Source organism: Mesoplodon densirostris, chromosome 4 (assembly GCF_025265405.1).
Source record: "Mesoplodon densirostris isolate mMesDen1 chromosome 4, mMesDen1 primary haplotype, whole genome shotgun sequence".
Taxonomy (NCBI): Eukaryota; Metazoa; Chordata; class Mammalia; order Artiodactyla; family Ziphiidae; genus Mesoplodon; species Mesoplodon densirostris.
In genome coordinates this window covers 119,558,032-119,577,133 of record NC_082664.1, presented here as the reverse complement: position 1 = coordinate 119,577,133, position 19,102 = coordinate 119,558,032, and the positions used below count along the sequence as shown (strand labels likewise).

The 19,102-nt window shown below is 50.7% G+C and overlaps 2 protein-coding genes across 9 annotated transcripts; one reads left to right on the top strand and one right to left on the bottom strand.

The window, feature by feature from the left end:
• Positions 1–2,089: 2,089 nt before the first annotated feature.
• Positions 2,090–10,393, top strand: MPI (mannose phosphate isomerase). Of its 6 annotated transcripts, none has more exons than XM_060096990.1 (8): positions 2,090–2,122; positions 2,603–2,730; positions 3,845–4,045; positions 4,790–4,931; positions 5,277–5,459; positions 7,177–7,350; positions 8,282–8,490; positions 8,795–10,393. In XM_060096990.1, the coding sequence occupies exons 1-8, from the start codon at positions 2,107–2,109 to the stop codon at positions 9,011–9,013; spliced, it is 1,272 nt and encodes a 423-aa protein (XP_059952973.1). In that variant the 5' UTR covers positions 2,090–2,106; the 3' UTR covers positions 9,014–10,393. The 6 variants fall into 6 exon arrangements, with proteins under 6 accessions (XP_059952973.1, XP_059952974.1, XP_059952978.1 ...); XM_060096991.1 differs by having other exon boundaries at positions 3,829–4,045; XM_060096993.1 differs by having other exon boundaries at positions 2,115–2,198.
• Positions 10,394–10,608: 215 nt separating this feature from the next.
• On the bottom strand, positions 10,609–16,412 carry FAM219B (family with sequence similarity 219 member B). 3 transcript variants are annotated; one of them, XM_060096997.1, is made up of 5 exons: positions 16,166–16,407; positions 15,875–15,962; positions 15,084–15,161; positions 14,595–14,643; positions 10,609–12,881 (listed from the first exon to the last, which is right to left on the bottom strand). In XM_060096997.1, exons 1-5 carry the CDS (start codon positions 16,362–16,364, stop codon positions 12,717–12,719), a joined length of 579 nt encoding a protein of 192 aa, XP_059952980.1. In that variant the 5' UTR covers positions 16,365–16,407; the 3' UTR covers positions 10,609–12,716. The 3 variants fall into 3 exon arrangements, with proteins under 3 accessions (XP_059952980.1, XP_059952979.1, XP_059952981.1); XM_060096996.1 differs by having other exon boundaries at positions 10,610–12,884; positions 16,166–16,406; XM_060096998.1 differs by lacking the exon at positions 10,609–12,881 and adding an exon at positions 14,101–14,441 and having other exon boundaries at positions 16,166–16,412.
• Between the last annotated feature and the right edge of the window lie 2,690 nt (positions 16,413–19,102).

Sequence of the window (19,102 nt, the reverse complement as noted above, 5' to 3'; positions counted from 1 at the left end):
GCTGTCTGCAGCCTGAGAGGAGAGCAGTCCACACAACATGAGGCTGTCCTGCCTCCTCCTTGTCTGCCCAGCCTTATACATTGCTGGACTGTTGAAGAAAGAATGGAATTTGATATCACCAACGTGAAGCTTGTCCACCCATCTATCTCTGAAGACCCCTGGGATCTGTCTACTTCCCTCTGAGAGAGACATCATACATTTATTCACTCATTAACTTGTTCAACAAGGGAGGAAGTATAGCAGATTGGAACTCTATGCTCTTGGACCTGTTACCTCTCCAAGACCCATTTTTCTCATTTCGAAAATGGGGCTAATGACAGTACCTATCTCATAGGGTTGTCCTGAGAATTCTTGAAAAGGGCTAGCATAATCGTTAGTACATAACAAATAAATGTTAGCTGCTATTATCGCTTGAGCATCAGCTGGGCACTGGCAGAAATGTGAAGATGAATTAGACATATGGTCTAGAAGGAGAGAGAGGAAAGCAGATCATCGCTAGATAACAAAGTGTGATCAGTTCTATTAGAGGTAGACAAGCAAGAGTTAAGGGTGAAAGGTTCTAGGCTCTCCAAACACCCTAGTTTCCCTTCTAGATATATTTTTCTGTGTGTAGGGAGGGTGGTAAGGGGTGGGGGCTCTGTCCCAACAATCTAAGTTCTTCTTTCCCTGTGCAGAGGTACTGTGAGGAAGGGACTCTAACTTGACTTCAGTGATGGTGATAGTGGGAGGTGCTCTAAGAACTCCCTATGCCTAGACTAACCCCTCATTCTTCTCCCAGAAGGTTCATATTGCTGGAGGAGTGGGGATGAGAGGAAGGAGAGGTATTCAAAGCTAGGAGGTATGTGAGATGTGCTGTTTGTATGGTTCATTTTCTTATTCCTTAGTGTATGGTGAAGCTTCCTTTGAAATGCAGGCTGATTTATCTGAGCCAGGGGACCCTTAGGGAGGTCGATGTCCATAGCTGGGCAGAACATTGCAGAGAAAACAGTACCCCTCTTTCCCCTGGACATGTGTGGTAGAGGCCATGGGAATCAGTGCGGGAGGAAAGAGGAGGCAGAGTCAGGATTATAGGCCCTTACTCCAGGTTCCCTGGAGCTTTGGCTGCTATGCTCCTGGGCCCCTCCAGCTGGCTGCCCTCTTCCTGGGTTGTTGACTGAGGAGATCTGTATGTCAGAGCCTTTCTCTCCAGGATATAGCAAGATTACTCCACAGCCAAGGCCAAGCCCAGCCTTCACAATGCAGGACTCCTGGTGACTTCCCTTGACTTCTGTGTGTGTGACTTGTGAACAGCTCAGCCTGGAGGAGAAGCTAGGGTTCTGAGTCCTGCAGTACTTAGGGCAGGAAGAGTCAGAGGAGCACCAATCACTGACTACCTTCCTGAGTCCCACATCATCCCATCTCACCCTCCAGCAAGCCTGTCAGTCCAGCATTATCATCCCCATTTTACAGAGGAAGAAACTGAAACTCAGATTAAGGGCCTTGCATATGACATTTGCCATCATCATCAAGCATTAGTGAGTTCCTAATTAGATCATAACAATTCTTTGCTCAAACCGGCTAATGAAAACCTGAAGTCGTGACAATAGCCTACAAAGTTCTGCTCATTGCCTTTCCTCTCAAACCATCTCACTTCCACCCTTCCTGCTCACTCTGCTCCAGCCACTCTGGCCTCTTTGCTATTTACTCCGTAAAATGACAGGCACATTTCCACGTTCCCACCTTAGGGCCTTTGTTCTTCCTTCACAAGAATGTAAGCTCTACAAAGGCAAAGTAACCGTCATCTCGTTCTCGGATGTACCTCCAGCCCTCAGAACAGTCCGTGGCATTTACCAGGTTCTCAATAAATGTGTGCCTGGTGAATGAACGAATAAATGAATACTGAGACCTAAGACTGCGGGCTGGAAGCCTCTGGACTGGCGGGTATTCGTTCTGAGAGCTGGAGGGTGGGAGAGGGATTCAGAGTGCGGGGAGTGGCCACAACGGGCGCACGGGTCTCCGAAAAGGCGCTCAAGAAACTACATTTCCCATGAAGCTCTGGGAGCAGAAGGGCCGAGGGTCCTGCCGGGAAACGTATACGTGCTAGAAGCCAGGTCTGGTGCCGCGAAGATGGCCGCTCAGAGAGGTGGGCTGTTGGCCGGGGTGCCAGCGAGCGTGGGGGTGGGTCGCGTCCTCGGACCCTTCCCGACTTGATATACCAGGTAGAACCCACCCGCGGGGCTCTGCGGAAAGATGGATGGGCGCCGGGCAGAGGAGGGGGCACCTGCGATGGGAATTGAGCCGTTATTGCAGCCCTCGAAGAAGGGTCTTGAGGGGAGGGGGCTGCGCGTGGGTTACTTCGGGACCCGGTGCGGTGGAAATAGATTCCTGCCACCCTCTCCCCGTCACCTTAACGCAACTATCTGCCTCACGTCAGCAGAAGATCTTTACTGCCGGTCTTAGAGATGGGAACATCGAGGCCTGCAGAAGGGTCTCAACTAACAACCTACAAACTCCTTATTTGTATCCCCCAGACAGAACCCTCAGCTAGGGTGTAGTTTCCCCGGGACAGGAGGGTCAGGCCTCAGGAGTGGAGTGGAAACTGACGCTCTGTCTGTACCCCCAGTATTCCCACTTTCCTGTGTGGTGCAGCAGTATGCCTGGGGGAAGATGGGTTCCAACAGTGAAGTGGCTCGGCTGCTGGCTAGCAGTGACCCACTGGCCCAGATCTCAGAGGACAAACCATATGCAGAGGTGAGACCCAGGCTGTATTTTAGCCTACTTTACCAGCAGGTGGGACCAAGGTACTCCTCCACTCACGGGGCCCCAGGCAAGTCATGTGAATCAGCTGGGAAGGGAAGACAGGAAAGAGAGAGGAGGCTTGGCTTTTGAGATCTGTGCAGGTTGATGAACCCACATGATAGCACCAGAAGTGAGGTTTTGTCATAATAGACTGGAATTTCCCAAGAACTGTCAGTACTTACTGACTTTTATTTTATTTTATTTATTTATTTATGGCTACATTGGGTCTTCGTTGCTGCGCGGGCTTTCTCTAGTTGCAGTAAGCGGGGGCTACTCTTCGTTGTGGTGCACGGGCTTCTCATTTCGGTGGCTTCTCTTGTTGCGGAGCACGGGCTCTAGGCACGCGGGCTTCAGTAGTCGTGGCACATGGGCTTCAGTAGTTGTAGCTCGCGGGCTCTAGAGCACAGGCTCAGTAGTTGTGGCGCACAGGCTTAGTTGCTCTGTGGCATTTGGGATCTTCCTGGACCAGGGATCGAACCCACATTCCCTGCTTTGGAGACGGATTCTTAACCACTGCACCACCAGGGAAGTCCCAGCACTTACTGAATTTTAATTCAGCCCTCCTTGACAATTAAAATTTTTACTTTGACTAAGTTTGACATTTTTAATAACCTAAAATATATTTTTTTCCTGCCCATTTAGTAGAGAAAAAGCCAAAGCACAGGAAGGCTTAGCCTCTACTTCTGAGACTAGAATAAACGAATGTTAACCCCTCACAGAGCCACCTGAGAGTCAGAACTTTTCAGTGACCTTGACAATGCAGGTTTCATTCTCCTCACTGGACAGATGAAGAAACTGATACCCAGAGACAGGAAATAACTAGCCCAAGCCTCCACAGCTGGTTGGAGGCAGATCCTGGACTAGAGCTTGGGTCTCCTGACTCCTGGTGTTCTGGGTCTTCTGCCCTCATGTATGTCTGTGATGATATGAGCATTTATACCCGGTCTTGGGAGTCCCATTTTAGAACTTGGCTGCCCTGTGGGAAGCACAGGGTAACAGATTGGGGCAGGCCAGTGGGTGGTGCCAGCTTCTTCCTTTTTCCCTCCCAAGTTTCCTGTTTTTACAGCTGTGGATGGGGACCCACCCCCGGGGAGATGCCAAGATCCTTGACAACAGCATCTTGCAGAAGACCCTAGGCCAGTGGATTGCTGAGAACCAGGACTGCTTGGGTTCGAAGGTCAAGGACACCTTTAATGGCAAGCTGCCCTTTCTCTTCAAAGTGCTCTCAGTTGAAACGGCCCTGTCTATCCAGGCACACCCTAACAAGGTACAGGATCAGGGTAGGGCACAGAGGTCAGGGTAGAGAAGAACTTATGTCAAGGCCCTCCCACAACTTTTACTGCTGCTTTTACCCTGCCCATGCCAGACTCCAGCCCCAAATTAAATTCAAGCCTGTCAACTCCCAATTTAGCTCTGCCAAGCCAATTGCTGGTGACACATGTAGCAGCTAAGTTTAAGTGGACAGCTGACCAGCCTGTGCCAGGGGAGCTTCTCCACACTTGTTCCTGGGCTCCCCTCAGCCAACCCAGGACTATTTATATCTGCCATTTTTCCACCTGGCTCTCTCAAAGAGTTTACCTTCCAAGGCAGGGCAAGTACCCTAGTCACTGCCTCAGCTCCACTCCCATGTCTTTCTGCACAAGCCCGTGAGTCACAGCCTAAGCATTTGTCTGTCCAAACTCCTCATTTCTAGATGAGCAAAGTAAGACCCAGAGAAGAAAGGGATTTACCCAAAGTCACACAGCTTGTTAGTGTCAGAGCTTGGCTTGGTGTTTGGGTTTCCTGATTCGCAGTCCTCTTAAAGCCTGCCCCACCTCTCCCCCACAGTTGGTCCACGTGCCTGCCTTGGGTTGGCTGAGCCCCGAGTTTCTGAATTATGCCTTGACTGGGCTCAGTGCCAGAGGTAGGAAGCTGACTGGGGAGTGTCGAGAACAAGGTCTGGGTGAGACTGGTGTCTTCCTAGATGATGGCTGCACCTTAACCATTCTCCTCTTCCCTGGCCATCCCACAGGAGCTGGCAGAGAAGCTGCACCTCCAGGCTCCACAGCACTACCCCGATGCCAACCATAAGCCAGAGATGGCCATTGCCCTCACCCCCTTCCAGGGCTTATGTGGCTTCCGGCCAGTTGAGGAGATTGTGACCTTTCTGACAAGTAAGGTTGGGCAAAATGCTGAGAACATGCATATTGGCCTAGGATGCATGGGCAGCCCAGGGCAGAGCTGGAACAGTAGCAGAGAACAGAGGCTGAATGTCACAGGAACTGAGGGGCTGGTTGGCCTCATGAATTCTTGACACTCCGAGGACGGGTCCATGAGACCAGGCTCAGGTGTGATTGCTGAGGGTTGGTGGTGAGCTGTCGCTTTTCACTGCAAAGCTTGCATAGCATTGCGTGGCTCCTTGGTTAGGGATGAGATGGGGAGGCCTCCTCCAGCTTCCCACGTTTGCCAGTTCCATCTTAACCATTCCTGATATGGGCCCTGGCCTGACCTTCCTGCAGAGGTGCCCGAGTTCCAGTTTCTAATTGGAGATAATGCAGCAACACAGCTGAAGCAGAGCCTGAGCTGTGACTCCCAGGCTGTGGCCTCTGCTCTGCGGAGCTGTTTCTCCCACCTGATGAAGAACGAGAAGAAGGTAGTGGTGGAGCAGCTCAACCTGTTGGTGAAGCGGATCTCCCAGCAAGGTAGGTGTCTCAGGCCTGGGTGCACTGCCCCGTCCTGGGCCCCTGGCACAGACACTAGGCTGTGGGGATAGGGTTCTCAACCCCTTTGTTCAAGTAGAGCACCAAAACAGGCCTGACTTAGGTGACCTGTTAGTGACTTAGCATTTCTTTCCCAGTCTTTGTGGAACAAGGCCCTAGGTTGAGTGCTGCTTCTAGCTGCTCTCCATGGAGGGTTTTATACTTTGGGGCTAGAGAGCAGGAAGGAGATGAAGGGATCCTCTCTCTCCTCCAAAGGCCTGAAGTCCAGAGCTTTCAATCAGTAGATCTTTCCTTAAATACCTGCTCTGTACCCGACCTTGTGCTAACTAAGGAGAGTTCAGGAAATGACTGTGATGGGTATGGTTGTGTCACCTTTGGGTTGGAGAGTCAATACAAGTAGTGAAAAACAAGGCAGAATGGACTCTTCTGCTGGGTGCTTATATGGCACACGTGATGAGGCCTCAGCTCCTTTTCCGGGCAAGCCCAGAGCTCTTCTGGTTCTGTTTCTACCCATTTCCCCTACTACCTTTGACCCACAGGGAACTATTTATTTTACCCAAGCATATCCTACGTTTTGTTTTGTTTTGTCTTGTTTTTTGCTGTCTTCTCTGCTTGTATGCCTCTCCCTTTAGGGCTTCTTGCACTCACAGCAGAGCTGATTACTTCTGCTCAGAGCTCCCATAACACCCCATTCATACGTCAGGTATAGCACTTAACACCTGTGTGTAGATATCATCACATGCACACCTGTTAAAACTGGAGTTTTCTCTAGGCCAGGGACCTGTCTCCTTGACCTTCGTGTGTCCCCACAGTGCTTATAACAGAGTAGGCATTCGTCATGTGTCTGTATGAAGACTCAAAACAACCCTCCAATCCAGACCAACTGGTCTCTTCATTGTGGCACTGACACACTCTGCTTTTACTTAGAGACACCCTCCCCCTTCTCTCCACAGTCAAGGAAGCCCAGCTCACCACCCTCCCCTCCTCCCCCCAGTTCCCAAGAAGCCTTCTGCCACCACTCTTGCTCAAGCTGACCTCATCTCCCCTGCTGCCTCCAGGACACATTTTGGCCCTTGGTTGCATCCTGCCTCATGCTATCTGGGGTGACCAACCATCTCAGTTTGCCTGGGACTGAGTGATTTTCAGTGTTAAGGGAAAGGCCTGGGCTAACTGGGACAGTTGGTCACCCCGCATGGAACCCTTGAGTTATCTCCTAACTAGATTTTAAGCTCCTAGAGCAGAGGTTATCAACCAGGGGACACTGGCAGTCTGGAGACATTTTTGGTTGTCAAACCCAGGTTTGGGGTGCCAGTGGTATCTCGTGGGTGGAGGCCAGGGATGCTACTGAACATTCTGCAATGCACAGGACAGTCCCCACAACAAAGAATTACCTGTCCCCAAATGTCAATAATGCTGAGGTTGAGAAACACTGTCTAAAAGGACTACACTCTAGCCCTTTTAGTGCCTAGTAGAGTGGTGGGCATATAGATAGTCAAAATGGGGGAAACGGCCATCTGTGTAGGCTGGAATATCAAGGAAGGCTGGCCCCCAAAGGGTGGGGGATGTGACGAGGAGAATATGCCCACCAGTTTCTGGATTCCTTGGGTAGGGTCTTCTCCAGGACTCTCCTTGGCCAGGAGGGGGCTGTGAACACCACTGAGGGTTCCTAAGTGGCCTTGGGGTGCTTTGTGACCCTCAGTGGCTGCTGGAAACAACATGGAGGACATCTATGGGGAACTCTTGCTGCAGCTGCACCAGCAGTACCCAGGTGATATCGGATGCTTTGCCATCTACTTCCTGAACCTGCTTACCCTGAAGCCGGGGGAGGCCATGTTTCTGGAGGCCAACGTGCCCCATGCCTACCTGAAAGGAGGTGAGCCGCATTTCGGCAGTGAGCCCCACTGCCATCTGCCTCAGGCCTTGTTTCCCCATCTGGACAAAACAGGAAGGGGTGGTCGAGGAGACCACTTTTAAAGTCCCATCCAGCTCTGACCTCCCAGGGTTCCTGGGGTCAGCAGGGAAGTGACCAATAGGGATGATGAATGCCAGATTGAGTTGGACAACTGCTTGGATCCTCACACCACCCCTGTGAGGTCATGATGCTCTCATGTTAAGACCTGTCAATATGTGTGGGAACCACAGTTTGAATCCAGGCTATATTGTATCAAGGCCATTGTTCTCTTCCCTGCCTTCACAGGTCTGTCCTGTCTTCACAGAGATTTTATGTTAAAAAACACATTGCCGGACTTCCCTGGTGGCGCAGTGGTTGAGAGTCCGCCTGCCGATGCAGGGGACACGGGTTCGTGCCCCGATCCAGGAAGATCCCACATGCCGCGGAGCAGCTAGGCCCGTGAGCCATGGCTGCTGAGCCTGCGCGTCCGGAGCCTGTGCTCCGCAACGGGAGAGGCCCCAACAGTGAGAGGCCCGCGTACCACAAGAAAAAACCCAAAAAACAAAAAAACAAAACCAAAAAAACCCATTGCCACAGAACGGTGTCACATTTTGACTGTTGGCCGTTTATCCACTCGTGGACAGGATTCTGTGGTAGAAGGGGAGAATACAAAGTCTCCAGAGGGTTGGGGCTCCTCCAGGGGATAACATGACTCCCCTTGACAATGGTGGGTGATGTGTCACCTGTTTTGGTATCTGTTATCTTAGCCTATTCTCACAGAAGACGCAATTCACACATCTTTATCTGATTCTACAGGGAGCTCATGGCACTCAAGTTAGAAGGCCCCGCCCTGGAGAGCCAAATTCCAAGGCGTCCTTCATTAGCTTACCACATGACAACTGTCTGTCCCCAGACTGCGTGGAGTGCATGGCATGTTCGGACAACACGGTGCGCGCTGGCCTGACACCCAAGTTCATCGATGTGCCAACTTTGTGTGAAATGCTCAGCTATATCCCCGGCCCCAGCCAGGACAGGCTTTTTCCTCCAGCATGGAGTCAGGAAGACCCCTACCTCTCTATCTATGATCCCCCTGTGCCAGACTTCACTGTCATGAAGATGGAGGTGAGAGGGCTGTGGTGGGTGTTTTTTGTGTGGCATGAAGAACGCTGGCAAGGGCCACAATGTGGAGTATACCTGGGGCTGGGTTTCCTTTCTGCCAAGCTCATGTGGTGGGAGAATGGCCACGGGGCCTGTCTGTGGCTCTCTGCACCAGGGACCAGACAAGGGCCTCCGTGCTGACCAAAGCCCGAGCCGTGGGGGAGAAGGCAGCAGAGCTCTCCCTCACTGTCCTTGGGGTTGTCCCGGGACCCCTGTGAGCTAACAGCAGCTCAAACCCTGCCCCAACTTGCTGTTTCTTTCTGCCCAGGTGCCTGGCTCCGTCACTGAATACAGGGTCTTGGCACTGGACTCTGCCAGTATCCTCCTGATGGTGCAGGGGACAGTGACAGCCAGCACCCGCACAGCCCAGGCCGCAATCTCCCTGAAGCGTGGTGGGGTGCTCTTCATTGGGGCCAGTGAGAGTGTCTTACTGAAGCTCATGCTGCCTACGGACCTGCTGATGTTCCGTGCCTGCTGCCTGCTGTAGAGGCTACAGCCTTCCTGGCTCTTCTCTGCCAGTCACCGTACATCCTGGCCAGCCTCACCTCCTCAGGCCCAGCCCAAATCCTTTCCGTGTTCCGGGCTCTTTGGGTATACCCTGAAAGAGCTGGGGTAGAAGAGCTTGAAGTCAGTGACTCCTGAGCAGGCCTAGGCTGAACCGTCTTCTTCCTGGTAGGAGAATTGAGGGCTGATACTCCCCTTGTATTCTTGCCACCCTTGAGCCAGGCTCTCCTCGATGCACGAAGCGGCAGCTCTGTTCCAGCCTATAGCATTAGGCAGGGTGGTAAAATCTATGATTAGCTCAGCATCAGTCACGGCAAGATAGGTAATTAATTTGGAAGAACAGGGTTCTGGCCCCGGGACTGCCCATTTCCTCAGTGCAGAGAAGGAGGGAAAAGGGTAGGCCTGTGGACTAATGTTGCTGTGTCAAATCAATTAAAGATCACCTTTGTTGAGGCCTGTGGGCTAAAGAGCACTCAGCCTTTGCCATTCCAGTCCCTGAAGCGGGCTGAAAGAGCCCTCCCTGGATGTTGTCCAGTTTCTGCTTTATTCCTGTTTCAGACAGCTTCCTGAGGGAGGTAGGCAGGCTAGACTCCAGAGGCCTTTTAAAGGAAGGTTTGGGAGAGAGAGCCTGCTGTAGCCTCAGCTGCAGAGCTTGCAGGCAAACCTTGGGCCCTCCAGCCCTGCAGACAGTGGAAGATGGGTCTAAAGAAAGGCATTGTCAGTGCAGAGGTTCTTCTCTCCAGTGCTTTAGTTGGCTTTAGGGCAGGGATCATCAGGCTAAGGCCAGCAGGCTGGATCTGGCCACACCTTCATTTACATACTGTCCAGCTCCATTCAGGCTACAATGGCAAAGTTGAGTAGGTGCACCGAACTGTATGGCCTGCAAAGCCAAATGTACTGACTGGCCCTTCACAAAGGTTGTCAACCACTTCTCTAGAGCACATTCAGTCACTGTAGATACAGGGGCTAAAGGACAGGACAATCTAATTAGTGTTGTGAAGAGAAATCAAGCTACTTTTTTCTACATTGGCAGGAAGTACCAATGAGGGCATCTACTCTCCCTGTGCCTACCCTCTAGAGGTGGGACACACCCAGGAGGTTGCACAGCTGTGTGTTTTGCCACTGAGGCTTCTGACTAGCAGTCTTAGATGCTATCACCCCAGACCAAGCGGAGACCCAGGCTAGTGGCTCCTTCCTGTAGGTAAGGGATTAATCTCACACAAAAGAATCTTTCTGGGCTGCTGCCCACACTAGACCTGTACAATGGAATTCCAGGAAGCTACCTTCAAAAAAGTTCTAGCCAATCTGTTCAGCTTTTTTTGGCTTCCAGTAAATTTTCTTCAGCTGAAAAAAAAAAAAAAAACCTGAAAAACAAAACAAAACCTGGGAAGAAAGGGTCTGCCAAAGGGAATTCATTCTAATGAGAAGTGATAGGCAAAGGCCTATACCATCCATGGTCTCCAATGAGCAGGCCTGAAAATGACGCCTATTGGGAACAGGAGAAAGGAGAGGCAGTCCTCAAAAGAACAGTTGGGGCTATTAGGCTATTTCTTCATTTCAGAATTCAGAAGGGGCAATGACCGTGGTCTAGGCCTTTGTTAAAAATCCTATTGCAACACAGACTCGGGCTCAACTAGCATGATTGTATTTATTCTTACAAACTTACAGAGCTATAGAAGCCTAAGCCAAGAGTTATGTAGAGTAAACACCATACAGTACCACTCCCATCTGTGAGGTAAGCCTGAATACCTCCCTGTGTCCTCAGAGTGCTGTCACCTGCAAAACACCCAGCACTTTTAATTAAGGCAGTCTGGTTCTAGACACCTTGGTGCCTTTATTCGTGACATTAGGCTTTATTCATGACATTCATGGCTTCTAGCCCCAAGCAATCAACCATTTCTACCCTTCCTTGCTGTACAGTGTTCCTGCAACTTTTTCTACAAATTTAATGCCTTCCACACAGGGTCAACCAGCTCTGAAACATTACGGGGAGAGGTGCAGCCAAATACGCCAGTGTGGCTTTATAACAGCAACCACCGGAGGGCCTTGTTCTTGGGGTCCTGCTGCCATCCTCACCCCCAGCAGCTGTCACTCAGGCTACTCTGTCCTAACCAAATGAAGCAACAGACTGGGCAAGTTCCCAAGTTGGGGCCACACCACAATCCTGACTACCCTACCCCTTAGGCTGGGAACCTTGTCCACTCCCATTCAGTCCCATTTGGTTTTAGGTAAGGCCAAAAAAAAAAAGAGAACCACTAAAAAATTAAATTCCAGACAGAGGTCTGGTATCGCAAGAGATGCTATCTACTGGGGGTCACGGGAGATGATGCTGACCTTTTGGTGTTTTCATACTGGGGACTGAAAGAGGCTGTATTGAACCTAGAGGTTTACTGTAAAGCCCAATCCTGAGTATCCACTGTGAGGCCCATGCTGTGGTCAGAGGAATCTGGATGCAACGGAATGGCTTTCCCTAGGGTGAAGGGAGGCCCTCTGCAATGGCAGGATTATTTCCTCAGGTGGGGGCCGTGGGAGCTTTCACAGGTCCCTCATCCTGTCTGTGAGCCCCTGTCTCTGTCAAAGGCCACATACCTGCACCAGTATACTTTTCACCCATTGCTGCTCCTCAAGTGTAAAGAGTTAAATAGGGGAATTCCCTGGCGGTCCAGTGGTTAGGACTCCGCGCTTCCACTGCAAGGGCCTGGGTTTCATCCCTCCCTGGTCAGGGAACCAACATTACCACAAGCCGTGGTGCGGCCGGGGTGGGGGAAAAAATAAAGTTAAATGGGAAGGCACCTAACTACTCCTGCAGCTCCCTCTGCTGGTAAGCAGAAAGTGCAGGCTTCCAGGGTGAGCTCCAGAACCTTCACCCAACCTTAGCTCAAGGACTGGGTGAAGATACTAGCTAAGACCAAGGTGAAGAATAGCAACCAAGGAAAGACAAATTTTGTCTACACAGTAGAGCAGTTTTTCTCTAAGGATGGACGGACCAAGTTACTAAGCTCACCCAGACAGTTGGACCAGATGGGAATGCTCTGCTTCCAGGGATTCTGGAAGCCTTGATCAGGTTGTGCCATTAAGCAGCCTGCTGTACAGTCAAACAGGAACAACTGGAAGAGGGCCAAAGGGCCCTGCTTTATGTTCTCCTGAAGGTCAAACAGGTAACCCATCTTGGAGCTAGGAAGAGGAGAGCATATCGAATTTCTTGAACTGGACTGCTCCCAAATAGTTAAATTCTTTTTCAAAGACTCCCAGCTGCAAGCCATAAAGTGCTGTTCTCTGCCTCCACACAACACATCCACCACAGCCTGGGCGCAGAAGCTCCCTTTCCCCTCCACAGGGCATGGTGACAAAGATGTCTGCTGCAAGTTTTTCTCTTAGCCAACTTTGTCACTCACCATAAGAACCAGAATTCCTCTGTTCCTTCCCTTATTAAAGTGGTTTCTCCAAACTCTACTCCAACAGCAGAGGAAAACTGCAGAATTCCACCTATCCCCTGTGGCCCAGATGGGGGCCTCTGGCCTGAGAAGCACCAGGTATGGGGTAACTGCGGTCACTGACTTTCCCAGAGGGTCAGTGTCTCCAGTGATTCTGGGGTTGACAGCAGTTCCCACTGCACTCTGTGACCGACGAAGGGCCAACAGGACTCTGCAGTCATGGTGAGCAGGGCCCATCTTAGGGGGTTATGTCTACTGAAGGGTACAGGAGGAAGCATCCCTAAGACAGCACCAGCAGCAGGAGCATGTTGAGGAGGTCATAGGCTTGGGGGGAATGAGGTCCAAGTCCTCATCATCTGGAATCTCATCCAGGTGGTACCCATCCTGGAGCAGCTGCCGGCTCACATCCTGGTTCACCTGCTAAGAGCAGGAGAGGAGAGAACTATAAGCCAGGCTACAAGGCAGAAATAACTGCTGCCCAAAAGGCAGACCCACATTTCCTTACTATGCATGCCCCACCCTCAGGCCAAGCCCACACAACCCTGGATTACATGAAGAAGTGCTTCACCCAGCAGGGAGGGACATCCAGGGGCCTGAGCCAGTACTATCCAGGCTGCATTGTCACTAGCCCCCAGGGAAGCTGCCCTCACTAAAGAATCCTGAGAAAGCTGATATAAATATCAGATTACAGATTATGTTTGAAAGTCAAGACCTGACCATTCCCACTGGGAACCCAGATTGGTCCCTATGAAGGCTGAAGAATATGGAACAATGATAACAGAACAATCGGGCAGAAGAGTAGAGGAATATGGGTTAGAGTTGAACGGGGTGGGGAATCGCTTTTTCTGCACTGCCAGTTAGACATGTCATCCTTTGATGCCAACAGAGCTCATTGCTTGCAAAGTGGAACCTGTCAGCCCGGCTTCACCAATTCCACTGAGCAGAAGGAGAATGTGACTGCAGAGTGTAGGACTTTCTCTGGTTCTTGGCTAATTTTTTTTTCTTTTTTTTAACAATCTTAGGCACCCAGAGGTTTAAGGAGGATACAATTTTCAAACTGCCCGTATTCTCTGGCAGAAACTCAGGGGGCGGCCAAGGGTTTCCAGGAGAATAAGGAAGAAATACCAGTGGTATACAGTCAGGTCCCCAGCACTTCATCTCTGTCAAAGGCAGTAAGCCGCACATGCCAGAACTTGACGTCCCCGTGTTTCTGTCTGGGCCAGTCACTCTGGAAACTGTCCAAAAGGCCAGCCCAGGAGTATCTATCTCTGTCTCAGTTCCCATAGATGGAACAACTGAAGGAACAGAAGTTGGCCTGGAAGAAAGCAAGCTTGGTGGAGGATGGCCAGGGGAGGGACAGAAATGCTAATCTCAGACAAAAGACAATCAAAAGAAGGGAGACTAGGGGCTTCCCTGGTGGCGCAGTGGTTGAGAGTCCGCCTGCTGATGCAGGGGACACGGGTTCGTGCCCCGGTCCGGGAAGATCCCACATGCCGCGGAGCGGCTGGGCCCGTGAGCCATGGCCGCTGAGCCTGGGCGTCCGGAGCCTGTGCTCCGCAACGGGAGAGGCCGCAACAGTGAGAGGCCCGCGTACCGCAAAAAAAAAAAAAAAAAAAAAAAAAAAAAGGGAGACTAGAATTACTGTGTGATACTGGAGGCAGGACTAGGACCACTAAGTCCAAGCTGCAGGAGACACTTCCAATTAACAAGGAAGACTTCTCTACGAGCTACCTGAATTGTGTGTGCCGGTCGGGGAAGACAGGCAGCAAGGTTTCTCGAAGGTAGTACTCACTACTCACTACCCAATTACAAGAAGCATTCAAACAAACAGAGGATGGTAAACACTTAGCTGGGATTTATCAAGAGGATTCGTTTTCTAAGTGGTGGCCTGGATTAGAAGACTAGCGAGGTCATTTCCATCCCTAAGGGTCTATGGTCTCCTGGACTTTCAACAGCGCTCCTCAGACACCCAAACTTCTGCTGGGGGAAGAGGGCAGAGTAGAAGATTGGAGAACAGACTGGAAGTCTAGCACAGTGCCATGCATACAGCAGGAACCAGACAAGCATTTGGCAGTGGCAGTGACACTGCCTGCAGCCTGGCCCCACCACAGAAAGGTGCTCTGGACTTGCCTCTGCAGAGGAATACCCCGAGGAGTATCTGGATTCCAGCTCCCCATCACTAGGAGAAAAGGAAGACAGTCAGTTTGGGGAGATGCCCGTGGAGCACAGCTACAAATGGCAAGGTGCACAGCATGCAAAGGGGTCTGAAGGACTTGTGAAGCAAAGACCACACACCATAGAACTCAAACCCATAATCTGCCATGAGTATAAATGGCTCCTTCCATTGGCTCCAGCAGGGACAGGGTCACTGTCACTAACAGTGCAGACATAATAGGGCAGGATGAGTCCCCCAGACAAGGTTGGTGCTTCAAATCCAAGAGCAGCAAGATCACCTATGAGTCCTCTAAGCAAGCCATCCTGGGAAGAGAGAGTGCTCTGAAGCAGCAGCCCTGGAACATGCACAAAAGGTCTTGGAAGAGACAGGGAATAAGCGAAGCAAGAGATCTGAAATTTTACCCAAGTCACTCCCCAAGGGGTATTTTCAAGGAGGGCACTCACCTGTCAGAATCGAGGGACACCAGGTTTTCATCTGGACTCTGACTAAGAGCAGTATAGCCCTTGTTAAACTTCACTGACCTGAGGGGAGATGGCGGGACAGACCAAGCATAGATGAAACGCCAGCATTTCACAGGGAAAGCCAGAGTCCTCGCCCTTATAGAAAAAAAAAAAAAACCTGCACTACTCCTGACTTGCCTTCTGTCTGGACAGCCACCACTCCCTGCCATGTATCTGGCCACAGCTCCTCAGAATGTGCACTTCCCCATACCACTCCCCCTGCTAATCCTGAGCAAAAGCACACCTCCTCTTTCATGAATCAGGAAAAGGCCCATCTCCCCACCTTATTTAACCAGAGAACAGAAAAACCAAAGTCCTTAGACAAATTCCTTCACCTGCTTTAGCTCTTCTTTGTAAAAGAGGCTCTGGATAAGGTCCCATCCAGCCCTCAGAGTTTACCGGCTGTTAAGAAAAAAATACAGCCCTGGCTGTTTCCACACTGCTCTCCATCCTCACTCCTGGGGACCCCAGCCACTATGCTCCCCCCTAATTTAGACAGTGAATGATCCTAGGCACTGACGAAAACTCTTATTCCAAAGCTCCTTCCCTGACGTCATCACATCCTGGAAGGGAAAGACAAGGTCGTTCCTCTTCCCGTTTTAAAACAGTGAACCGGACCGGTTGGCCTCAGGGGCATCACTAGCTGGGCCTTAAGCGTGGGTACTCTGTCTCCCAGACTACACTAAGGCCTTCTCTGGAAACGCTTGCACAGAGGAGGTGGCGCCTGCTGAGACCTTTTCCCTGAAGAGTCGGGGCGATTCGGCGCGGCCCCCAGCATTCCTTTTCTCCGCAGAACTGCCTTAGCCAGGTCCCGGTGCTTCTCTGGAAGTCAAAGGGACCAGGTCAGCGGGGTGCTCCTCACTCCGCCGTGCCTCCCAAACGCCAGGAGCCCGCTCTCCGAACAGACTTCCGGGTGCGGGAGCGGGCTGTAGGAGCCCCTCCGGGGTCGACCAAGCGGCGCTCCGGAGCCCGCCCGGGACGCGGCAGCCCGCCCAAGCAGAGACCCCTCATCGGGCCGCACTCACGCAGCTTGGCCTGACTGGAAGGCGCGCGCGCCACCATGTACGGCCCCCGCTTCTCCACAGCCGCCGGGGTCCGCTCCCCCAGCCAGGGGACTCCAATGCCGCTTCGCTCGGTGAGCGGCCCCGCAGCTCCGGTCCCGCTGGGCCGGGGTGCCGGGAGAGACGCCCTCACCGCAGGTTCGCTGGGCTCCGCGTTCGCCATCGCCTGGCCACGCCCCGCCGAGTCGCGGAGCCCCGCCTCCTGGTTAACCAGCTGTCAGCCGGGAGAGAGGCGGTCCCTCCTCGAGCAAGATGGCGGCGCGCAGGTGAGGGCCGTAAGCGCCCGAGCTTTCTGGCCGCGCCTGCTGCGGGGTTGGCTCAACTGTTCCGCCCTTCCGGGGGCTGGATTGTTTCAGTCCCTCCTTTCTAGCACCCTGTGGTGCTCGTAGTCGGTCTGAGCCTGGGGATGTCAAGCCAAGTTATGTCTCTAGTCGAAATTAAATATCGATATTTCCGGGGGGCTGCGGGTGCGCGCCCTCAGACTCAGAGCCCGTTAGGCCCTGGCGCGCACGCGCTGCCCGCAGTGTTTCCGCACAGGTCCTCTCGCCACAGCCGGAGCTCCCCAAGGGCGGACCGAGGAGAGGCTGGATTGAACGGAAAAGAGCGGTATGACAAAGGGAGGTATTAGCTCCCGTCTCTACAAAAGGAAACAGGCTAGAGAGAAAGGTTCAAGGACCTTGTGGAGGTCACACAAACTAGAGGCAGTGCTTTGGTAACGCCAAACCTTCGTTATTTCCAACACCACGCTGTGCCCGAGACCTTGAATGAGACCTGATCTTCTCTAGGCCTCAGTTTCCACATTTTAAAATGAAACCAACGTCACTACCTGTCTTACAGTGATAAACAAGGACAAAATAGGACTTGGAAAGAAGAGCAAAAGTGCGCTGTGTTTGGGACTTCCCTAGTGGTGCAGTGGTTAAGACTCCACGCTCCCAATGCAAGGGACCCGGCCTGGTCAGGGAACTAGATCCCCCATGCATGCCAGGCAAGTAAAGATCCCACAGGCAGCAACGACGATCCGGCGCAGCCAAATAAATAATAACTAAATATTAAGAAAGAAAGTGTGCTGCGTTTGTGTGCGTTGGGGCATGGAGCTGTCATGGCTCTTGACGTTTCTGGACCCCAAGGGATGTGCTTGTGGCTGGCTGGAAAGTATCTCCAGATCCTTGTAGTAATTGCCAAATCTCACAAGGCTGTCCCAAGGTGAATTTATTAGCTTCCACAGGGTAGTTCAACAGTGTGCAACTTATGAACCCCCAGGGCCACCCAGAGAGTTGAGCGGGAGTATGCCGCAGACAGGATAAGAGGAAAGGACTAAATTTTTTGAAAAATCATTAGCGCAAAGGAATGCTAACTATTTTGGTAGATTCCACCACTGTTTTTGACCTCCAGAAACAGCAATTTCATGTGGCTCAACTTAATATTTAATCCTCCTGACCTCCCAATGAATCACTGTTACTCCCATTAAGCAAATGAGGCTTAGATTTGGTCAAATTCACAAGTGGTACACCTGGAATTTGTTATTTATTATGTTTTTATATTTTTTTGAATTTTATTTTTTTATACAGCAGGTTCTTATTAGTTATCCATTTTATACATATTAGTATATATATGTCAATCCCAATCTCCCAATTCATCACATCTGCATCTATTGAGATGATCATACAATTTTCATCCTTTTATTTTGTTAATGTGATGTTCATTAAGTCCCCTACATACAACCAAGTTCTGTTCTGAGAACGCGTTTGTAAGTCCAATTTGTTCATAAGTCCAACAAAGTTGGCCTAGGTAGCCAACTAACACAATTGGCTATATAGTACTGTACTGTAATAGGTTTATAGTATTTTTCACACAAATAATACATAAAAAACAAACACAAATATAAAGAAAACATTTTAAATCTTACAAGTAAGTACCTTGAAAAGTATGCCAGACATGTGAACTAACTCAAGTTGATTGGACATACGAACGCACGTTCACATCTTTGAAAGTTCACAACTTGAAGGTTCATATGTAAGGGACTTACTGTATCATGTTGATTGATTTGTGGATATTGAACCATCCTTGCATTCCTGGAATAAATTCCACTTGATAATGTTGTATGATACTTCAAATATATTGTTGAATTCTGTTTCCTACTATTTTGTTGAGGATCTTTGCATCTGTGTTCATCAGGGGTGAATTTTTTACCCTGCTACTTCTTTCTGAGGTTTTCTTTTCCCATCTCACCAGGTTTCAGATTTTATCTTTTGACTTTTCCTATTACTGGTAGAGCACAGATAACTGACAAATGGAGCCTATGAATCTGCGGGTCTTTCTGGGTTTCCAGGTCACCAGCCCCACCTTAATCCCCACATTAATTCATGTCATCTCCCTCTAGGGAAGAGATATTTCCCGATCCTCATATGGTACTGTCATACCTACTTCACATATATATAAGGAAAGTGACAGTCACAGGGATTAACTGATTTGCCGAAGGCCACAAAGTCGTATAGGTAAGAGTTGAATCCTTATCTGCCTCAAAGGCGTGACCTCTTTTTATACCAATCAGGTGTATGTCTTTAATGTTATGGACTGAATTGTGCCCCTACCCATCCAAATTCATATGTTGAAGCCCTAATCCCCAATGTGCCTTTATTCAGAGCTAAAGCCTTTAAGCGGGTGATTAAGGTTAAATGAGGTCATAAGGGTGGAGCTGTAATCCAATAGGATTGGTGTCCTTATAAGAAAAGAGACACCAGGGAATTCCCTGGAGGTCCAGTGGTTAGGACTCTGCACTTCCACTGAAGGGGACACGGTTCAATCCCTGGTCGGGGAACTAAGATCCTGCATGCCATGCAGTGTGGCCAAAAAAAAAAAAGAGACACCAAAGATGTGTGCACACAGAGAAAAAGGCCTTGT

Coding starts and splice junctions, on each gene's coding strand:
- MPI (XM_060096990.1), top strand. Junction 2,731..3,844: donor AGGACAAACCATATGCAGAG/GTGAGACCCAGG, acceptor CTGTTTTTACAG/CTGTGGATGGGGACCCACCC. Junction 8,491..8,794: donor TCACTGTCATGAAGATGGAG/GTGAGAGGGCTG, acceptor CTTTCTGCCCAG/GTGCCTGGCTCCGTCACTGA.
- FAM219B (XM_060096996.1), bottom strand. CDS start 16,364: ATGGCGAACGCGGAGCCCAGCGAACCTGCGGTGAGGGCGTCTCTCCCG. Junction 15,963..16,165: donor TTCCAGTCAGGCCAAGCTGC/GTGAGTGCGGCC, acceptor TTTGACTTCCAG/AGAAGCACCGGGACCTGGCT. Junction 14,644..15,083: donor GTGTCCCTCGATTCTGACAG/GTGAGTGCCCTC, acceptor CTTTTCTCCTAG/TGATGGGGAGCTGGAATCCA.